This window comes from Papilio machaon, chromosome 19 (genome assembly GCF_912999745.1).
Source record: "Papilio machaon chromosome 19, ilPapMach1.1, whole genome shotgun sequence".
Classification (NCBI taxonomy): domain Eukaryota; kingdom Metazoa; phylum Arthropoda; class Insecta; order Lepidoptera; family Papilionidae; genus Papilio; species Papilio machaon.
Genome location: NC_060004.1, coordinates 3,703,024 through 3,730,884, shown reverse-complemented (window position 1 = coordinate 3,730,884; position 27,861 = coordinate 3,703,024). Strand labels below are relative to the sequence as shown.

At 31.8% G+C, this 27,861-nt stretch overlaps 4 protein-coding genes across 5 annotated transcripts; all 4 read right to left on the bottom strand.

Moving 5' to 3' along the window:
• Positions 1-1,926: 1,926 nt before the first annotated feature.
• On the bottom strand, positions 1,927-12,234 carry LOC106715225 (alpha-1,3-mannosyl-glycoprotein 2-beta-N-acetylglucosaminyltransferase). Its single transcript, XM_014508460.2, has 9 exons — positions 11,624-12,234; positions 5,837-5,961; positions 4,252-4,465; positions 4,012-4,090; positions 3,667-3,816; positions 3,468-3,558; positions 3,248-3,352; positions 2,952-3,116; positions 1,927-2,533 (listed from the first exon to the last, which is right to left on the bottom strand). The coding sequence occupies exons 1-9, from the start codon at positions 11,904-11,906 to the stop codon at positions 2,420-2,422; spliced, it is 1,326 nt and encodes a 441-aa protein (XP_014363946.2). The 5' UTR covers positions 11,907-12,234; the 3' UTR covers positions 1,927-2,419.
• Positions 12,235-12,884: 650 nt separating this feature from the next.
• On the bottom strand, positions 12,885-19,130 carry LOC106715249 (pituitary homeobox 2). Its single transcript, XM_014508490.2, has 3 exons — positions 18,444-19,130; positions 13,641-13,789; positions 12,885-13,472 (listed from the first exon to the last, which is right to left on the bottom strand). The coding sequence occupies exons 1-3, from the start codon at positions 18,793-18,795 to the stop codon at positions 12,936-12,938; spliced, it is 1,038 nt and encodes a 345-aa protein (XP_014363976.2). The 5' UTR covers positions 18,796-19,130; the 3' UTR covers positions 12,885-12,935.
• A 2,167-nt stretch (positions 19,131-21,297) lies between these two features.
• Positions 21,298-24,443, bottom strand: LOC106715230 (G patch domain-containing protein 4). Its single transcript, XM_045682623.1, has 5 exons — positions 24,154-24,443; positions 23,796-23,947; positions 23,075-23,355; positions 21,972-22,423; positions 21,298-21,404 (listed from the first exon to the last, which is right to left on the bottom strand). The coding sequence occupies exons 1-5, from the start codon at positions 24,197-24,199 to the stop codon at positions 21,298-21,300; spliced, it is 1,038 nt and encodes a 345-aa protein (XP_045538579.1). The 5' UTR covers positions 24,200-24,443.
• Positions 24,444-25,801: 1,358 nt separating this feature from the next.
• LOC106715246 (putative gamma-glutamylcyclotransferase CG2811) lies at positions 25,802-27,604 on the bottom strand. Of its 2 annotated transcripts, XM_014508487.2 has the most exons (5): positions 27,385-27,604; positions 27,008-27,203; positions 26,650-26,755; positions 26,269-26,400; positions 25,802-25,917 (listed from the first exon to the last, which is right to left on the bottom strand). In XM_014508487.2, the coding sequence occupies exons 1-5, from the start codon at positions 27,451-27,453 to the stop codon at positions 25,866-25,868; spliced, it is 555 nt and encodes a 184-aa protein (XP_014363973.2). In that variant the 5' UTR covers positions 27,454-27,604; the 3' UTR covers positions 25,802-25,865. The 2 variants fall into 2 exon arrangements, with proteins under 2 accessions (XP_014363973.2, XP_045538499.1); XM_045682543.1 differs by lacking the exon at positions 26,269-26,400.
• Positions 27,605-27,861: the final 257 nt, after the last annotated feature.

Below are 27,861 nucleotides of genomic sequence, written 5' to 3'. Positions count from 1 at the left end.
AAGAAACAAAACAAAACATAGGCAATGTTAACAATTCAATTGGAATATAGAAAAAAAATCAATAAAAATAGTTATTGAAATTACACATTTCTTATTAAATAATATAAAGATGGTTTATGTTGAACTATTAGGGTTCAAGGGACACACAAGTTATCATCAATTTATTGTAAAACATAAAATATATTGCACATTAAAATGTTACTCTAATTATTTGATTCATATTATAAAATAAATTGAGAGTCCTTTTTTATTTTAATGATAGTCTAATTCTATACATTTTTTGTCTAAAAAGTAAGCATAAATATGGCCTTAAATTTTACTAAAATATATCCCAGATCAGTGGTTGAAATTAATCATTAAAATATTAATTGATGCGCTTTAACGAAAGAGACTTCGGGAAGGTATCTATTTTTTTTTTGGCTTTCATATGAATAGTAACCAGCATTTAGTTAGCATGTCGTGTTTAAGAGTACTCTTGTTCCAAATCAAATATATATACAATAAGTAAAGTTTAACTCAAAGGTTCCCAACAGTTTCATAGTTCGGGACCATTTTTGTTATGTAAATAAACATGCAAATCATCACCGACTTTCAAACGATGAACCTTGTTTTTAATTAATATTAAAGCTGAAAATTATTGTTCAAATAAATAACTTGTTGAGAAAATCACAAAATGGCGCAAGACGATTTAAATTATTTAATTCTTAAATTTAAAATCATTCGCTTAAAATATTTTTGCTTTCTACTGACCACTGGTTAGGAACAATTGTATAACTTTTGAGTGACAAACATATAATAACTATTTACATAAATTCTGAAGACGATATTAATATAATGTAATTTGTTACCTTACAATTTATTTACATTACATTCGCACAATTTTAATATATTTAAATTATATTAAGTTTTATTTTCAGTTTATATTCATACTAGCGATCGCCCTCGACTCTGTCCGCGCGGAATTAGAAGAAAACGTAAGAAGCAGCCTATGTGTTCTTCCAGACTATGTTCGACATCTGTGACAAATTTCATCAAGATCCATTGAGCCGATTCGGAGATACCTTCAAACAAACATCCATCCATCCATCTAAATATTCGCATTTATAATATTAGTAAGATAGATAAATAGTAAGTGTACTATGAAACAGTTATATAAAATTACATTTCCATCTCTATTTTTTACATGGGAATGAGTGGGATGGTAATTTGTTTCCGTATCAATGTTTCTAAAACAAAAACTTACAAGGAGTAATAATTTACTACTCGTAAGCAATAACTTAATACGTATTTGATGACGTAATAATAATATATCAAGATTTACATTGATTGTTGGTACGTCTTGTGCTAACTGTAAAAATAAGATACGTAGTGAAAAGGACTTCGGCTTACATAAGAGTTTTATATAATTTACACATATAATATATTATTAATGACAATTACAATTCACTATTAATTTTATTTTAATTTATTATAAAGTTACGATACGTTATATACAAATAAATTATATAAGTTTAAAAAAATATTATATTATGAATTATTGCAAACGGTTTTCGTATATGTTGTAAAATCTTGAAATCTGGTATAGTTTTTTTTTATTCATATCTTATTGTTGGATTAAAAATATTACTGTTGTAAAAAAACATATAAATTAGGACATAACAATATTTTATTTGCAATCGTTCACAGCCTTATATTTATAAAAGTCATATACTTATCATGGCAACATTTAAAAAACATTTTTCATACATTTGGATACAGGACAGATAATACCAATATAAGTTTAAAAAAATGTCACTTTTTTAATATGGCTACAGCAACAATAAGTAATTTAATTTAGTCTAATTACTTTTTTTCTCAGTCTACATAAAATTTTAATCTATAAAAAAAAAAGAAAAAGGATAATAAACAGTAGACATGTTGGCATATCTATTTTACTTAGGGGGCATTCATAATATAAATGAAATAATTTTTTTGAACGAATTAGGGAATGATCTTAATCGTATTACGAGTATGCTTAAGATTTAATCTTAAGCAATCTGGATTAAATGGACCAAAATAGTATAATTTTTTTTTGCTTCATTCAGAAAAAAAAATACGTGATATTTGCCGGGACCCCCCCTCCCTCCAACGTAAGATTAGGTGAGATTTGACTCGACCCCCTCGCCCTCTTAAACATCTCACGTATTTTATGAACGCACCCTTACCAATTAAAAATAAAACATAATAGTAAATAACAAAACAACACATAACAAAATTCTCTCCATTATTTAATTTATAGTCTTGTCAATTTCTAGTTTATGGCTCTCACTTAGCGGATTGCGCCATTCTGAAGTCTTGTCACTGGTTACACAAAAATCACTTGAAATGGTTCATAATGACCTCAATAGTGTTTTTGGTATATTATTTTAGGTAGTGACCGCTACCCCCACGCAGGGTCGTATTTGGTCCAGGGGTAGTCGGGTGCGAGGTAGACCCGGCGACCGCGGATGAAGCAGGTTACAATACCCATGTACGCCGTACGGGGTATACCGCTCTGTGAATACAACAGAATGTTAGAAATTATCATAAACCTAGAATGTAGTCTAAAATTGTTTAAAATAATCTTTCGATGCATAATAACCTAGATTTATTAATGTAAGCTCATATAAGATCCCCACTAGAGAGCTCGGAGCTTACCGAAGAGAGGTGACACACATTTTTCACAGTTTTAGTTATAAATGCATTATCATAAGTGATATTTGTTTAATTACTAGCTTTTACCCGCGACTTCGTCCGCGCGAAATAAAAAGAAATGCACACAAGATAAAAAAGTTCCTATGTCCGTCTCCTAGTTCTAAGCTACCTCCCCATCAATTTTCAGCTAAATCAGTTCGACCTATCTTGAGTTATAAATAGTGTAACTAACACGACTTTCTTTTTTATATATAGATATAGAAGATTACAAATCTTACTCTAAAGTCCTCCATAAGGCCGAGTTTCTTGGCAGCCTTCTGGTAAGTCTTGGCATTGGAGTATGGCACTCTGACCGGCTCCAAGCCAGCGCTAGATATCACCTCCTCAGCCGTCATCTCAGACAAACCGTACACAGAAGACATCAATGTCTCGTCGTACACGTCCTTTCAAATAAAACAATTTTATTACAAATAAATCGCAATCAAAGGAATTCATTCGCAAATTGTCTATGGTGAATGTTTTAGGAACAGCAAGCAATATGGCAATACAGAGCGAACCAGAGAGAAGTTATTACCTTGAGCAAATATGTGAGGTTGAGTTTAGTGAATTCGACAAATTCAGTGTTAAGGTGCATGTATCGGAGATGCATGTCGAAGAACAGACCCTTGCTCACTCCCACCTGGAATAAATATAATTACATAAATATATTTTAGTCACGGATACTCTATTTGATTTTGTCATTGCTTTGGTCATAGAGTTTATTTTACTTTTAAATATCGATGTAGTGATATTACCTTTCCAAATGAATAGGTGCGAGATATCTCTGGTCTGATGCAGGCTCGACCGTCTGTATTCTTTGGATCACGCAGCCAGTCATCGAAGAATCTAAATATTGTAATTAATAAACATGTTTTAAGATCAGAGGTCAAATATCGAATCAGTTTAATGTAACCATTGATAACAATTAAAAGCATTAAATTAATATGAACTTACGCTTCTGGCCATTTGGGTTCTAGTTGTGCCCAGGTGTCTTTACGCAGGATCCACCCGAGGCCGGGGAAGAAGTCTGTACGATGTAGAAGTTCCGGACGCGACATGTCTATCACTTCACGTTTGCCGTTGTCGTTCCAAGCTGACACGCACCTGATGTACACGGGAAGTACTTCGTAAAAGCGATTATTTATCTATTTCTGTGTTTTTATGGAATAGGAGAAATGCCGCCGCATTTCTACAATGCGGCGGCGTCGAGAATCCGTCTGGGTACTAATTTATGTTTGGTTCTAAAATCATATAATCTGCATAAACCATACGTTATGCTGGTAATATACAGTAACTCACCATATACTTGGATCTTTCAGAAGAAGAGGATACGTGCCCAAGAAATATTCAAAGAAATCTGGCGATATATCTAAGTCATCTGTAATTTAACAAAAATTTAATTACAATTTTTGGATTTAACATTATAAAAAGTTAAAATATCAAAGCGTATGTGACAGGCAGAGTACGTCTCTTGTGTGAATGTTTAAATAATTTTAATCAATTGTTATAAACATCCTTTATAATCTTTGTAATACTAACCTTCAACAATAATAACAGCTTTGTGTCCCAAGGTATTAAATACATGGTTGAGTGCGAAACGGTAATGTCGGGCGATCTTGTAGTACCCTCGGAACTTAACCTTGGCCCTCGGCAGCTGTATCTCTGAGCGGTCTGGCTGCTGCACCACTGTGATGGTGGGGTCCATCTCAGTGAAGCTCTTTATCACTTGGTACGTTGCGTTGTGCCCACAATCCTGAGGATATACTTTTAGCTGTACTACTATCACTGCCGCGAACACAATCGTAAGTCAAAAAAATGCAATTTTCCAGAAGAACCATTGGTAATATTATTGACGCATTACTATGTTAAAACTATATTCAATTAAAAATATCAGGATTTTATTAGAGTTTGGTGGAAGACTAAGTCTTTTTTGTTCTAAAAACGTATGTCATATTTACATATTTATAAACACTTTATGATCCTCAGTAGTTAATAGACAAAGTTACATATGTCGTACATCCATGTATGAAGTTAGGTGAAGTCGAAGTGAAGCGTCAAACAATACCGGTGTTTAACAATAGTCGAAGAACATGCAAACATTATTCGACGTAAACAAACAGTATTTGTCATGTAAACGCCACAAGCTTGGGTATCACGCAAATCCTTGTTTTGATAATAAGCGTTTGAAACCGGATTATACCTATTTTGCATTTAGTGTCTATGCAGCCTATACTTCTCATTACTAAATGTTTACAAGTGATTCTGAATTGTTTTGCTTTAATAAGATAAGACGCTAATAAATTTATATTAACTAAGGAAGGCCAAATCTCGAGCAACAAATGAAATGTCTGTTCAAAAAAGGTCTGTGCAATTTGCAACAATAGTAAAATATTTAAATGTTCGGAAATTATTAAAAGAATAATTACGACGTTCACGTAAATTACTAGGAAACCGGAAACAACACCGTTTAAATACATTCACGATTCGACAAATTTGAATATAGGAATTAGAACCATCGATGTGGAATACCTCAGTCGTAATGTTTTCGTGAAACTTCCTGTCTCACACAACTACCTTGTGAAGCGATTATAAGTGATGGAATTTGAAAACATATTAGACAAAAACGTCCAAACTCAATAATATATTTCAATCCATTTTTGCCTACAAAAGGCACTATTATACATTGTTAATTATCATTTGTAATTTATTAAATTCAAATGAAACCGATCTCAGAATCGTAATAGCAATCAAAAAATATTATCTTTTACTTAGAGGACGATCAACTCATTTTTGTATATACTTCCATTAAAACAGTCTTTGGATAGGTATTAAGATAGGATATACAATCTAATTGGTGCATAACTTACATCCAACATCTTCAAGGAACGAAGAGAAAAATATTACGTCCTTAGGGTAAAAGGTTTCATTCTAATAGAATTATAATTATCCACAACAAGACAATCAAATGTATAGAACACGTAGATTAAACAATAAAGCTTGGCTCAATATACGGGTAGACAAGGAATAGTTTTAGTCACCTTACGACGAGTAATTTTTGAACGGAACAAACAATTCCACGTAACATGACAAAACTTTTTACTATTATGTTTTATTTATGACTTACTTGACTGATTATGATGGGGAAGGTCTCCTTGCTGGGTCTAAACTTGACTAAGCTGTCTAGACAACGCTTCACTGTGATCCTATCGCATGCGATTACGAGTACTGGCAGAATAGGATTCGAAGCACCTGAAAGTGAACTAAAAGTTTTCACATGTCTTAATAATTACAACATTTATGTAAATACTAGCTGTCGCGGCTCCGTCCGCGCGGAATTAGTAAAAAAATGAAATTAGTAGCCTATGTGTTCTTCCAGACTATCTTATACACATATGCTATATTTCATCAAGAACCGTAGAGCCGTTCCGGAGATACCTTCAAACAAACATCGATCCATCTATCCAAACATTCGCATTTATAATATCAGTAAGATAAATCAATGTTGATCCTCTTCGTATGATATGAAATCTGGTTATCTAAACTGAGTACCCATAAAAAATAATAAGTGTCTTTTATTTGAGGTTTACGTTTCCGATTCGTCTACAATAGCTTCAATCTCTTATAACGCAACATAACATTAACATTAGCAGAATTGGCTTGAATGGATGCTTTTGTCTGCATCTGATGTTTATATTATTCTAACTTATATTCCCATTGGAATACTCTTCCCACCTCTTCATTTATCCCTAACAAAACATTCTTCTCGTAACAGTTACGAATATGTAGTAAGTACGTAGGCGTATTTGAATTGTTACCGATTTTTATGGTAGGTAAGTACGCTAATACTTGATCATTAAGCTCCTAAAAATTATAATATTATTGCAAGATATTTTAATATTTAACATATATACTTAGATTTATTTAAAAAAAACTTCAATACACTTGAAATGCTTCGATAGTCTCATGTACAAAAATAATGTATGCTTTGTATCTGCTACATCGATTGTTCACATATCGCGGGGCAAAACAGATGGCCAATTACACAGCTGCTTTGATAATAACTGGTATATATTTGCATTGGAAATCAAACATACCTACAGAAACACGTATACATTCGACTGTAACACTGAAAAGGAAGGGTAGAGAAAGATAGGTTGGTGACGACAAAAACCGGGGTAAATAGTTTCTAGTGCGATCTGTTACGGATTGTTTTCTTAATCCTAAATTGACTCAAACTGTTTGCGACAGTAAGATTTAATTAACCCGCAAATCTATATAGTACTCGTATTTTATAATTCATTAATTATATTTTGTTCTTTTATTTAGATACGAGGCATGGTAATATTATTTCACATTTATGTAGCGTATGCTTACCGCTTTTTACCTTGATAGCAAAATATCAGCGCAATTTATTTTTTACGATTCGAAGCAATTTCCATTACATAGGGGAAAAACTTTTCTCAATCAACTTCAACTTTTCTAACATTTACGTTGGTTTTAAACGTACGTATCGTAATACGTTCATCATCAGCTCACTATACGTCTCCACTGAGGGGCTCGGAGCTTACCCTAAGTTAGGGGTGACTAGCCCTACCTCAGCCCAATAAATATGATGAATGCAAAAATTACCTGACTTTAAATTTCATCAAAACACCTTAGTGTGTAAAAAACAATAAATGTAAACAATTTTTCCCTTTATACAATTACTGGAGTTAACTTTTCAGTGACTATTACAAATTCAATTGTCAAGAAATAAATAGGTGTTAAGCATAATAGAATTAACTTATAAGTAATCCTAGCCTTTTACACAACTATTGAATATTTACTACCAAGTTCTTACATAAGTAAAGTCATCCAACAAAACAATAAAGTAAATGCAATAGCCATAGGTGGGCACAGTTAATCAAAAAGTTAACTTCGTTAATCGTTAATTCGTTAAATAAAAATTTAACTTCGTTAATCGTTAAAGCGTTTAATTTACGAAAATTTAACGCAAGTTAAAGTTAACAGTTAAAGTTAATTTTTGTTTATATTACGAGTATAAGGCGCAAGCGGGAAATGGCCATATGAATAATCTCCGAATCATATGGACCTATTTTGTCGAGACTTTCAATAGAACTTAGGCTATTTTTTTACTGCGCTTACGAAATCTCGGGCGATCGCTAATCCTATCTATAGTTTAGTTATATAATATACTAAAATATAATTTAGACAATAGGAGCGATGTACTAATGCCTGTACCATAATAATGACATAGTATGCACTAGTTACACACACTTATATACTACACTGACAATGATGGACAATTGACTTTTTCAGTCAATTTTTTTATTGACAATCCGACGTCACGGAATTAGAGAGCTAACTAAATTTAGACAACATAAATTTTCTATTAAACAGTAAGACATGTGATAATATTTAAAAAAAACAATCAAAACTTTTGTGCAGTATTTACATTTATCTGTTACTATTTGCACCCGGATATTCATTTGCTCATACTCCAACAACTGAACATTTAATTTTATGTATAATTTGGTAATATTTTTTTATTTTATTTTAGCTAAGGGCCCACGAACAGACTTATCATATTTACGTACTTTTTATTTATTAATAAAACTTCTAATATCAGAGGAAACTTATTACATATAACATTAATAAATAAACTATATAACCAATCCAGTGATACATCTCAACACATCAAACTATACAACTGAGATGCCTTCGATAACTTCTATCATCTAATGATCTATCGTCCGATCTATTGTTATAGTTTAAATCAAGTTAAATTACTCTCAGTGTATAGAGCATAAGTTACACGACATAACGAAAACAACCGATCGCGGGTGATGTCTTCTCTCTTTCTTTTCACCTATAAAATCGTTATAGTTAATTAGTAAGAATATGTTTTGAATTATTTTCAACGACATTCGATTAATTTTAAAATAAACTTTCGATATACGTAAAAAAATCGATGTCTTTTTGTAAAGGTCACTTGTGGCGACATTTCATATATTAAATTTAGTATAACACAGTTTAACATTATTTCACTAACATAATTATTTTATCTTTTTCCTCATTCTTTCTCGTTTTGTCGTATACTTTTTTTTGTAAACAAACAAATTATCTTCGCTATTGTCTTTGCGCAGCGCACGTGCATCCCCGACCATTAGAAGGGTTGGGGCCATAAATCCATCGAGTTCGTTATCGCATTCTCTGTGCGGCTGTCCATTTGATCCTTTGTTCATATTTTTGTTGTTGTTAAAATTATTTTTCGTTGACTATGAAGAAGCCCCAAAAAAACAAACGACGGTAATAAACACCTAAATCCCTTTTGTTTTTGAGGAACGTTTATTGCGTGCACATTTCGTCTTTCGAATTTTTAAATTTATTTTTCATTGTTTGTTTCTTATCTACGCAATGACAAAAAAGTCCTATTTGTACGCTTTTTCAAATGAACCATAAACTATTTTTTTTTTATGTTTTTTGTTGTCTTTAAACTCCAACATTAAAATAAACATTTTGTCTGCAACAAAGTTTAGTTGTATTTTAGGTACGATGTTGAAGAGTAATGCACACTCGATTATCTTGATTGCTATTCAACGCAGAGTTTATCTTTTTTAATCGATTTTGCGTCTCACATATAACAATTATTGTATTAAGAGTAAAGTGTTTTCGAACCTTATGTTGATTTTATAACAAAGTCTTGTTCTAAAAAAAGTAATAAAGTGAATAAAATGTAATAAAGACTTTTCGAGATATTTGTGTAAATGTGAAATAATTAATAAACTTTGAAGGTGTCTAGCGCCTAAACTTCAGAATATTTGATAGAGGTAAGTTTGTTTAAATCGTCACTATTTTCTAACAAGGATTCTGTGGTACTCTTTTGATCACGTCTATCCCGGCCGCTCGGTGTATTGTATAACATGCATCACACTCACTCGTTCTCTCTCGTTCTCGTTTACCATTCGACTCGCTGACGGTCGCCGAACATAGCCGAACTTACGAATGTAGCCTGTTGCAAAATTTAAATAAAATGACAACACGTCAATAAGTGTCTATTGTAACAATTAACGGACTAAATTAACGGAAGTAGAATTTAACGGAAGTTAACAAGAGCGTTAACACTTTTTGAATTTAACTTAAAAGTTAATCCGTTAAGGAAAATGTTAACTTCGTTAATTAACGATTAACGGATTAACGAGTTAATGCCCACCTTTGGCAATAGCTTAACCTATAGCCAAATTTGAAAACATTTTATGTTTAAGTTTATTCTTAAATAACTAAAAATGCTATAAGAAGACAGTATTTCATGCAGACGAAGTTGCGGGCACAGCTAATTTAATACATTAAACATTTAAAATATACTAATTAATTATTATTAATTAGAAGTGTTCATTTAATTCACATAAATTATTAAATTGTTTTTATTTATTTCTCATAAAATTTGTTTTAGTATTGGCAACATTTAAAATAGTAAAAATTTTTCCTATGCTGGCAACAATTTGTCCTTTGGAAATAAGTATTTGCAACCATAACGCACACTATTTTTTCTAATGCGTGTATTTTAAGTAACTATTCAATAAATAGTTAAATCAATATCACACTTGATTCATTTAACAAGAAGAAAAATTATTTAATTAACAAAATATTCACATAAACCTTATATATTCCCATGCAAACTTTCATCCTCTATTGTTGTTTTACACTTACAAGTGTAAAACTTTTACAAACTTTGAATGTCATTATATATTTATATCAAATTAATAGACAAAAAAATAAGTTCCAATCTTATAGCTGTAAAAATGATGTTACTTCCATATAATTTTTTGTTCCCTCTCTCAACCTCTTACAACTCTTTTTTGGTAGCACTGATTGTGTTAAAATTATTCATGTAATGTAATAGAAAAGTTTAAATAGAACTTGTTTTGATAATAAGATGAAACTTTTTATTTAAAAAAACAATTTTAAACAGGTGCAGTCAAAGAATTTAATTTGCTCCCCACTTAGAATTGAATATCTCAGCATACTGTACCCCAAACTCTCATAACAGCTATAATTTATAATGTATGTCTATAAGTACCAAGATAAGTATGATAATATGATGTCTAATATGTACTATGATAAGTTTTGTAGCTACTTGCATTATAGCAATAAAATAAATGAGGTAAAATGCCGTTTTTCCAAAATGGGTAGAAAATAAATTTCCTCAACAGATAATCTAAATTAACAGAGGTAACTTTTGTGACCTCCCCCTTTATGATATAGTTTTTGTTTTAATATCATTACTTGTTTGTAGGAAAATTACAAGATGCCTATGTTTTTATGCAATTTTTCCAGCAGTGGTAACAATTCTTTACCTTCAATAGCTTTTGCCCGCGACTCCGTCAACATGGAAATTAAAAAAAACTTCATATGTAGCCTATGTGTTCTTCCAGGTTATTTTCTAAATATGTGCCAAATTTTATCAAGATCTGTTTAGCCATTCCAAAGATACCATCAAACAAACATTCATCTATCCATCCTTCGGAACATTCGTATTTTTATAACTTTTTTTGTAAACAATATTGTTTGCCTAAATATAATCAATCACTATAATAGACAAAGTAATTTGTTGGTACTGTTTAACATTTAACAGATCACATTATATTTAATACATAATATAGTGAATACCTAATTTGTTTTAATGTTTGGTTGAATTATTCATAAACATGTAAGAATAAGGGAGAGTCTTACTAGTATTATAAATGTGAATGTTTAGATGGATGTATGGATGTTTGTTGATGGACAGAGAGGTAGAGCATAGTCTGGTAGAATACATAGGCTACTTATTACGTTTTTTTAAAATCACAGTAGTCACGGGGGACAGCTAGTAAATATATAAAGAGAAACCAATTCAGAACGGAAAACTTACCTTCAATATCTATATCATTCTCCATCATTTCCTTAACTTCTCTGTGTGCATTTTTCTTTAAATGCTGTTTCACTTTAGCCAACAAATTGTTACTATCAGATAATTGCTGATCCATTTTAACCTGAAGTTTAACTAGTCGATCTTCAAGATCTACTACTTTATGTTGTGGCGGTGCTGACGTCGGGACATCTAATAGTGATAAGTGAGATACTAAGAACCATGTCGTGACTAGAGCAACAGTTATGATTGTCAATCTTCGTACGTTCTTACGCATTTTGAACATCCTTAATTATTTCAATAAAACATTAAACTGATCAAGTGCATGACGCCATTATGGGTCTGTTGCTTCTCGTGCAAATTGTAAAAATATAATTTGTAAACATATCATGAAAAACAGATATGCTCGGTGTAAGAAAAGTATTATAATGAATAATATCGGAAACAATCAAACGGATTCGAATAATATATTTGAAAAAGTCACTAGTTTCATTCACCGTTGTTGGAAAATGAGGAAAACTGTTATTTAATATAATACATTTTAATATTTCGTAACGAAATAAAAAAATCACAACAAAACAATCCACAACCACTCACTGTGACACTTGTGTGACACTGACGGTGACGCGTACACATAACACGTTGCGTCAAAAACCAAATGACTGACTCTTAATCAAAGAGTATGTAAACTAAAGGCCAAAGAGTGTGTAATAGACATAAGTATCTCAACAAAAATTCAACTCACGGTTCACACGTGTGATACAGGTAAGTGAACCGGCTTCCAGCTCAGCTCAATTTGAACCTGTATAGAGTTATGATTATCGTTTCGAGCTGCCAACTGCTAGTCACCAGACAGCTCGCGGCTCGTCGACTCACATAGTTATACATCGCGATGAGTTGTGAGCTACCAATTTAATTGTTAAACCGCAGCTTAATGGTTCAAGTTTATGTGAGTTGCACTTTTGAACCGGTTCAGAGCTGACTAACATATGGTTAGTGTGTAAACTAGCGGCTAAGGAGTCGACATATATATATATATATATATATATATATATATATATATATATATATATATATTTAGGTCCTAGGTTCGATCTCCATTAACAACTCTTTTTATTTAAACTTACATTAACTTTTTTGTAATTCGATTTAATGAACATATCTCTGCTTTTTTTGTATTAATTAACTCAGTAACATAGTTATTTTTTGCAGTTACAAATAAGGACAAAACACCGGTATAAAAAGAAAGAATGTATGTGTTCATGTTTCTTATATTTTTATTTCTGTACCTTTTTGATGATTTACTTACACTAACTTATATACTAAAATTTTCTTCCAGTCTTCTCAAATGATCAACGTTTGCTTCCTGAGGCGAATTGTTGTGGTTCAAAATGTTGTTTTTATAAACATCTATATTTCTTTGGACCGAACTTATATTACTATAAGCTTCTCTGGGTATCGGAACCAATCTATTTTGCGCGTGGATTTTGAGATTATTTGCTACATTTAAATTACGTTCCATATTCAAAAAAAGTCTTTCGTTCGGATAAGTTGCCGGCGCAGGGGGTACTAAAAACGACGGCACATCGGGTTTTGGTATGGTTCGAAAAAGATTTCTGTCGAATTGACCATTATTATTCATATTGCCGATGTTATTTAATGATTTTAAAAATGGTTGATGGGTGGTTGGCACTCGATTTGGGTAGTTGAAAATCCAAAGACGATCGCCGACGAACATTGGTCTCGGTGTCACTATACCTAAGCTACTATAATACTGTTGAGCGAGAAGTTCAACATCGTTCGTATATTTCCTCTTCCATTTTGTGCGTCGATTTTGAAACCATATTTTTATCTGAAATATAACACATTTACAAATTAAATCTATAACATACTTTGACTATTGAGAAACAGAATAGGCAAAGAGTCGCCGCTGACTTTTCTTGTGGTAATAAGGAAATTATTGTTGTCTGTACATGCCTGTAAAATGTAAAAACCACTCCTTATTACGTTAACGTTTTACCTGTGTTTCTGTGAGCCTCAATTGCCTGGCGAGCCTGCCTCTAGCCGCGACGGAAAGATATCGATTCTTCTCGAACTCCGCCTCCAAACTCTTGATTTGTTGAGCGCTGAATGCAGTTCGAGCTCTTTTACCACGAGATGATGACGGTCCTGTCAATTAAATACAGTATTGCATTGTCTACCTGTTCATGAAAATCTAGGTAATATAAATAACATTGGAAGCGAACTCCATAATTTTTTAACGTGAACTTCTTAACTTGACGAAGTACTCTTCATTATTCATTGCTTTAGCGAAAAGCTGAAGTTATTAAATTGATTAATAACTTATTTATGGTGTAAATGTATAAATCTAAAAATATACATACATATATACAACCAAATATTTCACAATCATGAGAACTAACTTCTTTTCTTACAATACGTTAAATATCTATTGAATGAAAAAATAATGAGATTATCTTGTTCCCGTCTGTAAACAGAGCGGACATGGCATGTCATCACCTTGCAGCTATTTTCAATAAACACCTCTTCCCCGTGAGTAATTAGTGGTAATATATCAACATGTCATTCTCCTGAGCGGATACGGCGCTATCTTGAAAATTGTACAAGCAGTAGTCCTCTGGCGCTCACTAATGAGCTTGTAAAACCAAGAAGTTTATATATAATCACCGTTAATTATTTTTGAAGCTTTGATTATAATGCTGGCAAACAAGAAAGTGACGTTTTAATACGATGAAAAATATTAATAGTTACAAAAATATACTTGTGGCAACTCAACGTTTGTAAACGATTTATAATGTCGTGTAAACGCTACGTTTGATGTACGCGGTGTCGGAATGGTTCTAGTTTCTTTATAACAATTTTACAAGACTCTGTGTCACAATGAGTGTTCTTTTAAATTTATACATACGTTTAAAATCTGTTCTTAACTATTGTTCAGAACTTTTTACCGGTGACGTTTCGTTAGAAAATAGCCCTTGGAATTTACATAAAATAAAAGCTTATATTATATATATAGTTAGTTGTTAATGTGATATGTCATTTTTTGAAAATTTTTGTTACTTTATAAATACGAGTGTAGAATTCGTAAATCTAAGTAATATTTTATAATTATTTCTTTTAAATTGCACAATATTTCTAGTGTTTCGTAACACTGATTTAGTCTATTCTTTAGATTTGTGATACAGATTTTCGTCTGCACTACATTTTCTCTATACATCGTCTGTTCGTTTGAATTGAAACGAAGGTAGTTCAAATCTAGCAACTGTCAATACCTACTATATTTTATACTATGACAACACAATAACTTAAAAGTAATAAACTTTTTAGGTCTGTACAGACCACTGTAACCATTTATCACATCACTTCCAATTATGTAGACTTTAATTTAATTACCGACTAAAATTAGTCCATTCGCTTTGTTAGGTAAAAGCGAGCAACAAAACATGAGTGAAAACGCGTCCGTGCTACCCAGCGACACTGGTATAAAGCAATTAATGTCAATATATCGTCACATGTCAACGGTCGATGTCTTTGTTTCGCGCCTCTGTTCCATTAACAAAGTTACACTTGCCGACATCGAGAAAACATTTTGAAATTTAAAACCTCTATATTACACTGCAATAAAGTAAAATATCGAATGGCCCATGTCTTTCATCGGTGTGTATAAGAAGATCTCAATGGTCGACATAAACACATTCGGAAAACCTCCCATCCTCTCGCTGGTAATAGAATTTTACAGCTTTTTAATGAGCCCAAACCTCTTACTAAATAACAGCCGCGGGACGGTTCTTTTCATCTTTATTTTCCTTTTTTCAACTTGGTGAGTAATTACAAGAGGGAAAGATTTAGCTAACGAGACTCGGGAGGAGTAGAGATTTATCTTTTTCAGAACGAATTTAGAAAATGAGACATCAATGCACTGCTGGCTCGCCCGTGTGTGCGTGTGTCCAATAAATTGTTTTATTTGTTTGTACGAACGAGACGTCAGGGAACCAATTCAAACGGCTAATTTGAGTCCCGCGGCATGAACATAAAAAACCTAGATGTTTAAACGTTGACTGCTCGTAAATAAATTAGCACGCGATTTTATTTTGCAATTGTTCGTTTGAAGGAATTATTGCTGATACTTTGAAGATATCTTTGGATAATTCAATTTTACTTTTGATAAATACTTTTTAACGACATTTTTTTTGCATATTAATAATGCACAAACTATTAATTTTTAATGATAAGTTTTTATACATCCATATTCCGAGATCACTACACGAAGCCATTTTCAATTTGTTTTCTAGACCAGCGGTTCACAAACCTTTTTTTACTGCTGAACATTTTCGAGATGTGAAGTGTTTGACTTAACCCTAGATTCTAGGTTTGAGTATTCTCGGTGCTAGAATTTGTAATTTTTTTTTGCGCCCCTCGTTGAGCTCATGTCTTAACTTATTATAGATACGTAAATTTGATCTGATCTGAAATTATGTTTCGTTGACCACCAGAAAGGCTTCTCAAAGTGCACTGCATAAGCCCTGGGGCTCTGGGGAGCATACTTTGAGAAACGCTGGTCTAGTAACACACATTAATCAAAAATGTATAGCTTTGGCCCGGGAACTTTTAAAAATCAAATATTATTTTTGTTGTGCGCTAAAAGACTTACAACTCAAATAACAGTTAATTGGCGCCAAAAATACACATGACGAGCAGAGGCAGAGGCATGGCGTATAATGTCAAATGGCTCGTGAAGGCGCGAAGTTACACTTTTTTTAATTAATTACCGTTGCTCGTGTTACTGCAGCTCGTCTTACAATGATTAATCCTTGGAAGTTTCATATTAAACATGCAGTTTATCTAATAATTTTTTCTTTGTAATAGGCAGAGTTTAGAGTGAAGTTTTAAACGAGTATTTAACAATTACCTTTGTAAAAGTATTTAGATTTATACATTTTAGTAATCTGTCTCACAAATCCATAGATATATAGATTACAAAACATCTATATATATAAAAGAAAGTTGTGTTAGTTACACTATTTATAACTCAAGAACAGCTGAATCGGTTTGATTGAAAAGTGGTGGGCTTAGAAATAGGAAACGGACATAGGATAATTTTTACACCGTTTTCTATTTTTTTATTCCGCGCGGACAGAGTCGCGGGTAAAAGCTAGTAGATTATAAATATGTTAGTTTGAAGGCTTAGGCTATCGGAATAATCAAATGGAAACAAGTCTAAATGACTCGTGACAGTGGTAGAGTCCGCAGCAGCAATAACTGCTGCGTAAGTGACTCGCCCTCTTGACCGGTGCAATACTTCATCACAGATAACTAGAATGAAGTGAAAGCATTAAGCAAAGTCCTAGACTCACTACTTGTCCTTATAAAGAAAGGAAGGGAAGGAAGGTGGATTAGTGGGAATAAAGAGGAAATATATTACTTTATGTGTTTATAATCTCTATTTATCCTTTTGAAGGTAGGCGGATCTGCAACCAATTAATTACAGATAGCACTTAATATATTAATGGAAATTTTAAGTCCTGTTCCATATTATCCTATTTTCAAGAAGAAAATTTACTAGACAGGAAGATACTAGACTCAATGAAAATATTAGAACAGCGTTATGGTTTAAATTTCGTACGTATTTTTCCTTTCTCTGTAAAATACCTACCTACGGCAATCAAAAATTATTCCCTGGTGATCCCCTATGTGATACTTCTCCTGTCATTCTACCTTAGGGTCGGCGAAATCGCACGATCTCGCAATGATTTCTTTGTGATCTTTGTACTTACTTTCCCGATAGAATATCTCTCGTAGGCTCTTTTAATCGTCACTATAATTTAATAAATGAGACGAATAATAATTTTCCTACGATGTTCTAGGCTAAACTTTATATGAGTGATTTAGCGCAATACCGAGAAACGGAAATGATCTAGATTTTATCTAACTTCAGCATTGTTTGGCATACAAAAACAAGCAATTTAACTATGACTATATTTGGAGCGAGGAAGGAGTAATCCTAAAAAACTCTGTGAATTATTGGAAATGCATGGATGTCTGTAGTTAAATAAAATTATCTATAGTAACTAGCTGTCGCCCGCGACTCCGTCCGCGCGCAGTTAAAAAAAAACTTAATAGCGGTATGAAAAATTCATGAGACCGATTCTCATGAATTTTTCTCAAGCCGTTTCGGAGGAGTACGGGAACGAAAACTGTGACACGAGAATTTTATATATTAGATTAGATTTTTATTTTCACTAGAGCATAAATGTAATTAAAAAAAATTATGTAAAGGTTGGTAGGTAAATGATGATGAATGAAAATCATTACTCATGTCATTCAAGATATTAAGTATAGTAAACATTTTTTTCCACAAACATATGGTCTAAACTTTTTCATTAATATTTCTATTTTGCAGTGTATTTTACTCTTATTTAGATTACCAATTAGATAATATTGGAAACAGTAGATAACGTGTTTCAATAAATATAGATGCAGTTTTAAAGATTTTATAGGGTTTTACATAATAAAATAGACAAAATGCAATTTATCGCTGCGGATGCGCAGAAGGATAACAACAAGTACCTAAGTAATAAGTAAATTTTTTACATGAACACGTCCAGTCGCCTAATTGTTTGAATTTAACGGGGATTCCGTTTACAATACCTAATACTTCTTTTATATGCTATAAAATATTGCAAGATGAATGACATTTAGAGTCGGCATACCTAGAATACATTTTGACTAATATTTAACTGGCGAACCGTTCGACAATTAAATCTTTAGTAAACGTATTGCTTATAATTAGGTTTAAACTAACCTGGTTGTTGATAATCAGGAGACTTGACATCCGCGAAGTCTAGACAGTCGCCTGCGGTCGAACTTTCCACGTCTACCTGCTCAGAACTATCGCTAGCTTTGTCCTCGTCTTCTGAATCATAAGTCTGTTCTCGATTACACAAATCTTTATAAAAAATCACTGATTCGTTTTCGCACGCGCCGCTACTAACTTCTTCTTCCGATTTTTTTCTATCTTCTTCAATGCGCTTTTCAAATTTATCAGCCAGTAAATTGTCAATCGAAAATGTAAGTTTAGTTTCCGCTTTTTCTATTTTAGGATCTGGTGTCTTAATTTCTTCTACTTCCATTGCATCACTTATTTCGGAAGACATCGCTTAACTTTATTCTCACGTCTTACATGCTCCTGCGTCCGTACCGCGTAGTGTCGAGGAACATTTTAAATCTTCAGAATCCAAAACACTTTTTCTCCTCCATGTCTGATTTAGTGTCGGGTAACTCACACACGATAATAATTTAAACCAATTCGAAACTCTAACGACGCGTTTTTGTCAAATTGGATCACTGAAACGACTGCGAGTCGAGAATGTTAACTGCCTCTTCTGAAAAGCACAGCCGACGATGTGCTGTTAATTGTGCCCCCCTTATTGTTTAGAATATAGGGTTCAAAATCATTTAAAATTGTAAGATTTATCGTCCGGCTGGGATACCATCGATCGAAATTAAGATGGAAAACCTCGACTAATGGGCGTCTTTGTGGATGACAATATTGTATGCCACTTTTAGTAGCTTTACGATGTATATTAACTTCTATTAGGTTCGTTTAAAGTTCAAAATCGAACATTGCTCCTTAAACGATGCAAATAGCTCTCGAAGACAGTAGTGTGATATAATTAGCAATAAACCAATCAGGGCGCGGTGGGCGTTTCTGTACAGGCACGGATGCGCCTGCGCACGTCTCCCCGTACATCAAATTGGTATTTATTTAAGGAGCCGCTTGAGATATGCGCATCTTCATTAATTGTGATAATTATTTAGTTAGTCGGTGTAATTGGACGCGTCACGTATGCGGGGCGGCTCACAGCATCCCAGCAAGACGTTATTTATAGCGGAAAGATCGTTATTTATTGATAATTATTGTCGCGGTAATCACTTACATAGTAATTGGGCTTAAAACTATCACATCATGTTTAAAATACGAGCAATTTGCACCAGATTAATGATCCAAAAATTGAGCACTATTTCAAATTCAAGAATGATTCGTAGCTTACACGTAGGTACATTTTATTGAGAATAATTTAGTACCTAACGTTTACCTACCGTCGCAAGATTTTTAAATACAATTTATACGATAAGGTAGGTTTTATTAGGCTTATCAATGTTATGGTGTAATCACCAGTGGCACCTAATAGTTGACATTAGGTGTGCATTTGTTTTGTTTCTAAACGATAAGTACCTAGTATCCTACAAGTAGATACCTACTCCCGAGAAACGTAATGATTCTATGTTCATAACTTTAAGATTTTTTTGTTGTAGGTTAAAATAATATTTCCTGACTTACCTACCATTACCATTGCAATTAAAAGGGAAAATAAAGTTACGGTGGCGATGTAAAAATTTCACTGCTCTTTATAAAGGTATACTATTGTTAGGTATGCAGATAATTAATATGTTAAACTAGAAACAGCAATCTTGTCTTGCCAACATAAGACAGTGCCAAGATTTAATAGAGCCGAAACTAATGTTCCTCATATTAAAAGCAATAAATTAAAAACAAAAAACACGGCCCTGTTGCCCCTTCAAATAACCGACATATTTTGTCATAATTAGGCGCGCTCTGTGGCGCTTCTTTTTTTTTCTTAATTTTTTTGTTGACATTGACTTATAACGATCGCTCTGTTAAGCTACCATTCGCTAACTGAACTTATTAAAAAGTTATAAAGATTATCTTTATTACAATGACCGTGGGTTTCTGAGACCAAATTCACCGTTAAAAAAGATATTGTTACCTCTGTTTTGTCAAGGATCACGATATGTATTGTACAGAGATTTCGATCCAAGAACCGACGGATAATCGATAGTTGTTTAGATAAAACCATGTTTTAAGGCAAGAAGAATATTCCAAGTGTGACATTTAAAGACATAAACGAATTCGTCCATGTTAAGGGTCGTAACCATCTCCTAGTCTCTCTTACATACAACCACAATGGGCATCTTCGTTCTTTCGGATTAGGTAGTCTTTTAGTTATGCCTTTTTTTCTTATGTCACTAATTTAGTTTACTCCATTTGATTGAAGGCTTCGAAATGTTTATAATTAGTTGATAAAAAAAGAAAATTTTATAATTATATATTACAAAAATAATACATTTTTGTTCTTCGATATTGTTTCCGGCGATAAATTTTAAAAGGTGTATAAAAAGTTAAATATTTGACAAGTCGGCGCTGGGACTTGTTTCCGCATATTTGACTGGGGAATGCGAACTTTCAACCCTGGCGCTTCTAAATTGCTTCGGTATGCGGCGCGAGCGCGTCGCCTACAATGATTTACACGTGTAGGGGACGGCCCAGTTTGTTCACAAACTTAATTAGACCAGCACCGATGGATATAGAGGAACTTCAATAAAATATATTGTTGCGTCTAACTGGGACAGACTGAGATTATTTTACAAATGGACTCGTTTTCGCACGTCGTTTTTCGGTTTTCGCGGATATGAAAACTCAGTACCGCCCAATAGGGTCTAGATCAGGTGATTTCCCAAAGTATGATTTAAGTCAGAGTCAGGCCTATCGCTAGCTGTTTTGTCGCCCGCGTGCAATACCGATTAGCGTCGAGAGCAATAAAAATTCCAATACATCATTCGGTCGGTTTTTTATGTTACTTATTTTCATACACGTACATTATGAGAATTACTTGATTATCTTTAATAACGCTCAATTTGCCACCTACGTACAGTGCCCGCTTTGCACGCCCGGGTACGACCCCTGGACAGTGTCGAAGAGGTACATACAGTTCTTCGGACTTACCGGTTTTGCAAATCAATTAAAAAAGCAACAATTATTTTAATTCTAAACCGGTATTTAGAAAAAACGATGGGGGCGTATAGTGAGCTTTTGAAATCGCAATAAAGCGTGAAACACACATTCTGATTTGAAGCGTATTGCAAATATAGTACGTAATGGAAGTATACCAGTAGTAGTACAACAATGGATTTATTATGTAATCAGTTGCGCTATGTATTTAAAAAATTGAAGCTATAAAATTTATATCATTTAGTTGAGAGGAATTAATAAAATAATACATGATGAACAGTTCTTCAATAACATTAATCTTGTTCTTAGTTTAGTGAGGATAAAAAAAAGTTTTCAATCAACATTCTCTCTGTGTGATTTTATTTTGGTTACTATTTAAGGAATGGAAAAAAAATCAGTAAAAATCATATTTTAACAACTTTTATTTTTGCTTTTTTCTTTTCTTCTTTTTAGACTTTGTAATAGATTCAGAATCTAAATCATCACGGTCTGGAAACAAATCATCTAAAGTTAACTCACTCACATCACTAGCATCATCATCATCATCATCGTCTTTCTCTTTTTTTGATTGCACCACTTTCTGTACTTCATAATTTTTTCTTTTTTTCTTTTTCTTAACATCTACATTGTCATCATCAGCTGGCTGGTAGGATGCTTCCATTTCTTTTTCATTACCTTTAAATGTTTCTAATTGATCATCATCTTTAGCATGAATTTCATTACTATTTGTTTGGGATTCTTTTTCTTCTATGTCTTTGTTCCGTTTTTTCTTTTTCTTTTTTACGGGCATACTGTCAGTATCCAAACTATTAGTTTCCTCAATTTGATCATTGATCTTTACCTCTTGGTCTATACTTTTATCTTTCTTTGTGTGGGAATAACCTTTATATTTATCTTGATTTAAAAGAAGTTGCTCCTGTTGCTCTATTCTTGCTAATTTACCCAGAGCTTTAAGTCCATGACGTGCACCTCTGCAAATTAAGTAAGTAAAATTAATTTATTTTAATTAATTTTAATAATTTAAACTAAAATACTTGTTTATGTGGAAAAACTATCAAATTATACACACACTATCACCATTGCCATAGAAGGTAGAAGGAGAAAATATAAAATAGTTTTATAACTACATTGAAATGCTAAAATATTTACACTCCCTACAGATCCACATAGATGACTGTAAAACTACTAGGCAGTTTTTCCCTAAAAAAATATTTTTTGACCACCTTTCCCCCTAGATCTAGTCTAGATTATCAGCGGTTAATGCTCTTGATTCATCCAGTTAAAGGTAAAATAAATAAATGATTTTTATTTACAGTACAGCTGAATGGATCTCACTGAAATTTGGTATAGATGTAGAACATAGTCTGGAAGAACAACACATAGACTACTAAATTAAGTTTTTTTGGGTAGACGGACATGCAGGGGACAGCTAGTATAGCATAACTATCTCAATTTTGTAACTAATAATATGCTATTATATACCTAATTATTAATAAATTTAAAGAGAAAGAGGTTCTATCATTTGGAGTAGATTTTTTTTTATTAATATGAGTTAAATATTACTATTTTTTTGTTCCGCAATAGTTATTATTAATAGATATATTAATAGAACAATAACTTACTTATGTGCTGTTCTACCTTCGCAAGCTGCAAATAACTCTTCATCTGTCATTTTGAAAACATCTCTTACAGTTTTTTCATTTTCTGAATCACATTCTTTAACATTTTCAACTTTCGATTCTCCATTATTCAAAATAGCTGTTTTTACAAAGAAGTCAGTATACCCTTGATCAGATTTTTCACCTTTCTTATTTTTTTTGATCTGCCAAGTATTATTTGTTATTTCAAAGTCTGATGAATTCTTACGTTTTATTCTTCTGGTTTTCCCATTTTTATTCTCAACCTTGAATAATGTAAAATATACTTTAAGTCAGTAACTTTAATGATAATAAGCACATAGTGAGAAAGTTCCTGTCTCTGCAGCCTTAACAAATGATTTTTTGTTGTGGCATTCCACAGCCAGTGGTGTACTATTTTTCTTATAATATATTTTGTTATTATCATTTTTTAGAACAAGTCATCATCATCATTTTAATGACATGTAAATAAATAAATGTGAAGATAATAATAATATGTAAATAAATACATATTTGGTAAGTTTGTTATGTTCATTACAATTCATAGTTTACATAAAATATTAGGCAATATTTTAATTAGTCATATTACTTTAAGTTATCTTGTTTCTTTAAGTATTAGTACAATTTAATTTTATTCCCAAATAGCTATCAAAGAAAATATTATTTAAAGGATTTTTAGCGAAATTCAAAAAAGGAACTAATATACCTCCAAGTTCTTTGCAGCCTTGTTGTATAAATCATTCCACCAATGCTCTGTGAAGTCAGCTGCCGGATCATGTCCAACTCCTGCTACACTCCTCTTTAGCTTTGGTTTGAGTGCTTCAGAAATTCCATTTTCATGCTTACCAAGCCCTTTGCCTGAAAACAATTATTTATTAAATATTAAAATTCTAACTTCTCCCTGGCCATTCACGAGGTCTCGGCACATAAGGTTTTATGAACCTTAATGTTTTGGCTTAATTTGTATTGTCGCCATGTTTTTGTTATTTTTACCAAGTAGGGTAACTTGGGAGAAATAACAAACAGAAAATTCTAAAAATAGTCAACTATATTTCATGAATTACCTGCACTCCAACCGTACTTTTCCAACTGCTTTCTTGCAAAGTCCATGCCTTACAAATTTGATTTATTTAGAGTTACTTAATGCTTGAAAGGAAATCACTTTCTATGATTGTGATCTTTATTAACCTAAACCTTAGAATTTTAATACAACTTTTTTTGGTGAATTGTATAACGATTCAATGTGTAATAAATAATCTTTAGCAAATCTTGAACTCGCGTTTACATTCTAATTAAATTTATAAAACACTAGTTCATTTCACAAACAAGTACTACAAACACATGTGGAATCGATGACATTGACAGCAAAAAGTGACACTGACAGGTAAACTAGGCTAAACCTAGGGATTTTAAAATAATAATCGATTATGAAAAAATCGATTATTATAAGATTTTTTACGATTTTTATGGAACGATTATTTTTTTTACAAAAATCGATTTTTTAAAAATCGATTATATAATTTATTCGATTTTTCTAAAAGCGCTATCGATGAGATATTTCACGCCCTGCGACATATGATACGATAAACAAGTTCATTGCAAATTGTTTTAAATGAACGAGTCAGTTTAATATATTTTTATATTCTAATACGTATGCCTTCTAATATTAAATTAAATAAGAAAACAACTCTGTCTGTCTCGCTTTTATGCTAAAACTACTAAACCGATTTAAATTAAATTTGGTACAAAGATAGTCTAGATCTAGAGCCTGAAGAAAGGACATGGGCTACTTATTAAATAGAAATAGAATAGAATTCAATGAAATAATAAAAAAAGGATTTTCATGTGATTGAAAGAGGGGATATGGAAGTATGATCAATTTTATAGTTAGAAGCTTGAAACTTATTTTTAGTCTGTTAATTTGATATAAATAAATATGACATTTTAAATTTGTAAAAGTTACCCTCTAGGGAGCAACATAACAATAGGGAATAGGACTTGAAAGTTTGTATGGAAAAATATAAGGTTTATGAGAATGTTTTGTATGTTTAATATGTTTTGATGTAATTTTTATAATGTTAAGTAAAATAATTAGCCTAAATAATTAAAATGCTACCCGAAAAAAGTATTTCACGCGGAAGAAGTCATTAGCACAGCTAGTTTATCTTATTTGTGATTATTAATATTTTTTTAGTGTTTAAATGAATGTTTAAGAAATTGTTTGTTTCATATTTTCGTTTTTAAAATCATAAGTTTGTTGTTTTGTTTTACTACATTTACTTAATTTTTATTTTATTTTATAAAATGTTTTATTGCAATAAGTGCCAAGGAAATAATATATTGTATTTCTATATTTTCCCTGTATTTTAAATTTTTTTATAAAAATCGACTAAAATCGATTATTTTTTATTTAAAAATCGATTAATCGACAAATCGATTTTTATCATCAACTGTAAAAATTGATTTTCGAAAAATCGATTTTTAACTCAATGTTAACATTCCTAGCGAAACCAAAAGTATTTTTATTGAATTAGCTGCAAGGCTTTTAGCCGAATTGTGATTTTTGATATGAAAGCGTATTTTAATGCAAATGTTTACATACATGGACTCAGGCTCTTACTAGGAAAGTAAAAAATATAAAAAATAAAATTCTATAACTAGAATGAGATATAATGTAAATAATCTTTATTAAAAATTAATAGGAATGTCCCTTTTCATTTAAAGTTTCATGAAATTGAGTTTTACATAATTCGAATTTTATTATTGAAATTCTGCTTTACTTTGCTTTTACATCGTCGTTCAAATCATCAATTGTTGATTCATTATTTCTGAAAAAATAAATGACAATTACTTTTCTGATAAAGTGATGGTAAGTTTACTTATAATATAAGACTTAGCTATCGTTAAATATTTACTATTTGATAAAATACTAGATTATTTTCTTGCGTGTCCTACTTATTAGCAGTAGTTTACAAGTTTCATTGAATAATTATATAAAAATATTAAAATCATTATTTATTATTTACAACATACTGAGACACATTTTAATGTTTTCTGTCATCCTTACCATCAGGTGGACGTTGGATCAATATAGAAAAGAATATTCAAATTTTTAAATACAAACTCTAAATTATTTCTTTATAGCAGAAAAGTGATCATAATTTTTTTCTCTCTTTGACCTTTCCAAGTAAGGTAGCCCATGACTTCCTGTTGATGAGTAATTTTGAAACATTTGATTGAATAGAAGTTCCTCTTTAAAATTTTTCATAAAGTAGACCCAACACTTAATTATTTCTTTCTCATTTGTACCTCTAAAAAAAAATATGTGCTTATTAATATATTATTTTGTTGCTTGAGGCATTATCACAACTGATTGTATCTCAGATTCTGGAAAATATAACTTAAATGTTACAAGAATAATATGTTTATAAAAAAAAAGTTAAAGGTGAAGTGGTGTGAATAGTAGTCATAATAATATGTTTATTGTTATCGCAAAAGGTTTTACATGGTCACTTCTATATTCTAAATTATACCATTTAGTAACTAAACAAAATACATACGGTTTTTTAATATCTATATTGTCTATCTCTCTTATATAGTAATTTGGGTGATCTTCAAGTATGTCCAAATTGCTCATCATTTTTTCATCAACCTCATACACCTCCCCTATAAAGTATATTTAACTAGTAATTATACTTAACACATTCTTTGCCACAGCAATTTTGTGTGTGAAAATGAACTTACAAGGCAATCTGGTGGCATTGAATGTGTTAGTGCACATTGATACTTTACTACCCTCAAAATGGCTGCCTGGCTATGTGTGACTTGTCTTATTTAAAAGCATGATGACGTGATAAAAATAGATTAAGATGATGATGAAGATAGACGACTTTTTTTATTTAAAATAAAATATACAACCTTGCACATGATATCCAACTCCTGGTTTATATAGTACAAAAGGTATATTATATTTAGTTCCAATAATCAATGGATATCTCTGACATGTTTGTCCATTGACTATAAATTTGCTAACACCATTTTTTTGATCAGTTAACCAATGGTGATTTGGTTCATTCTTTTTTAGTGTACCATACACAAATACTTTTTCACTCATCTAAAAAGAACGTATTATGACAATAATATTTATAATTATTGTAGGATGGTTATGGGATATGGGAGGGGATGGATAATAAGGGAAATACTTTTTCTAGTCTTCTTGTTTCTCAGCCCATTTAAAGAAGACAACAAGCAATACAGCTCATATTGGGTAGAAGACACTAGAAATAAGCACTTACCTTCCTGGACTGATGTAAATGGCTTTTGGAAGGAATTTTAAAAAGTATTTGAAATCTTGAAACTATCATGTAGTGTATTTATTAAAGTTTTATGTTCAAATTAAAATCATTATCTAATATAAGAGAATAGATATTTGTTGCGTATTCTGCCTAATGCAATTATTATAATATTCGTAACTATTGCACTCCTCGCGGTGTAATCATCACAATTTAAATATTTATTTAATTCAATTTCCAAGCAGTGGCTTAAAAATATTTATTTAAGAATTTTAATTAAATTGACATTTAAATTTGATGTTTGAGTTTGACATTTTGACATCAATCTATAGACAATGGAATGGAATACAAATCGTTGGCAACAACACGTCGTCGTTAAGACTATATTAAAAAAAGAAAATACCGACAAAGTTTAAAGTATGATAACTCACTAGCCGCCCCCCTGTCAACACCAAAAAATGTCATATCACACGGCTTCTC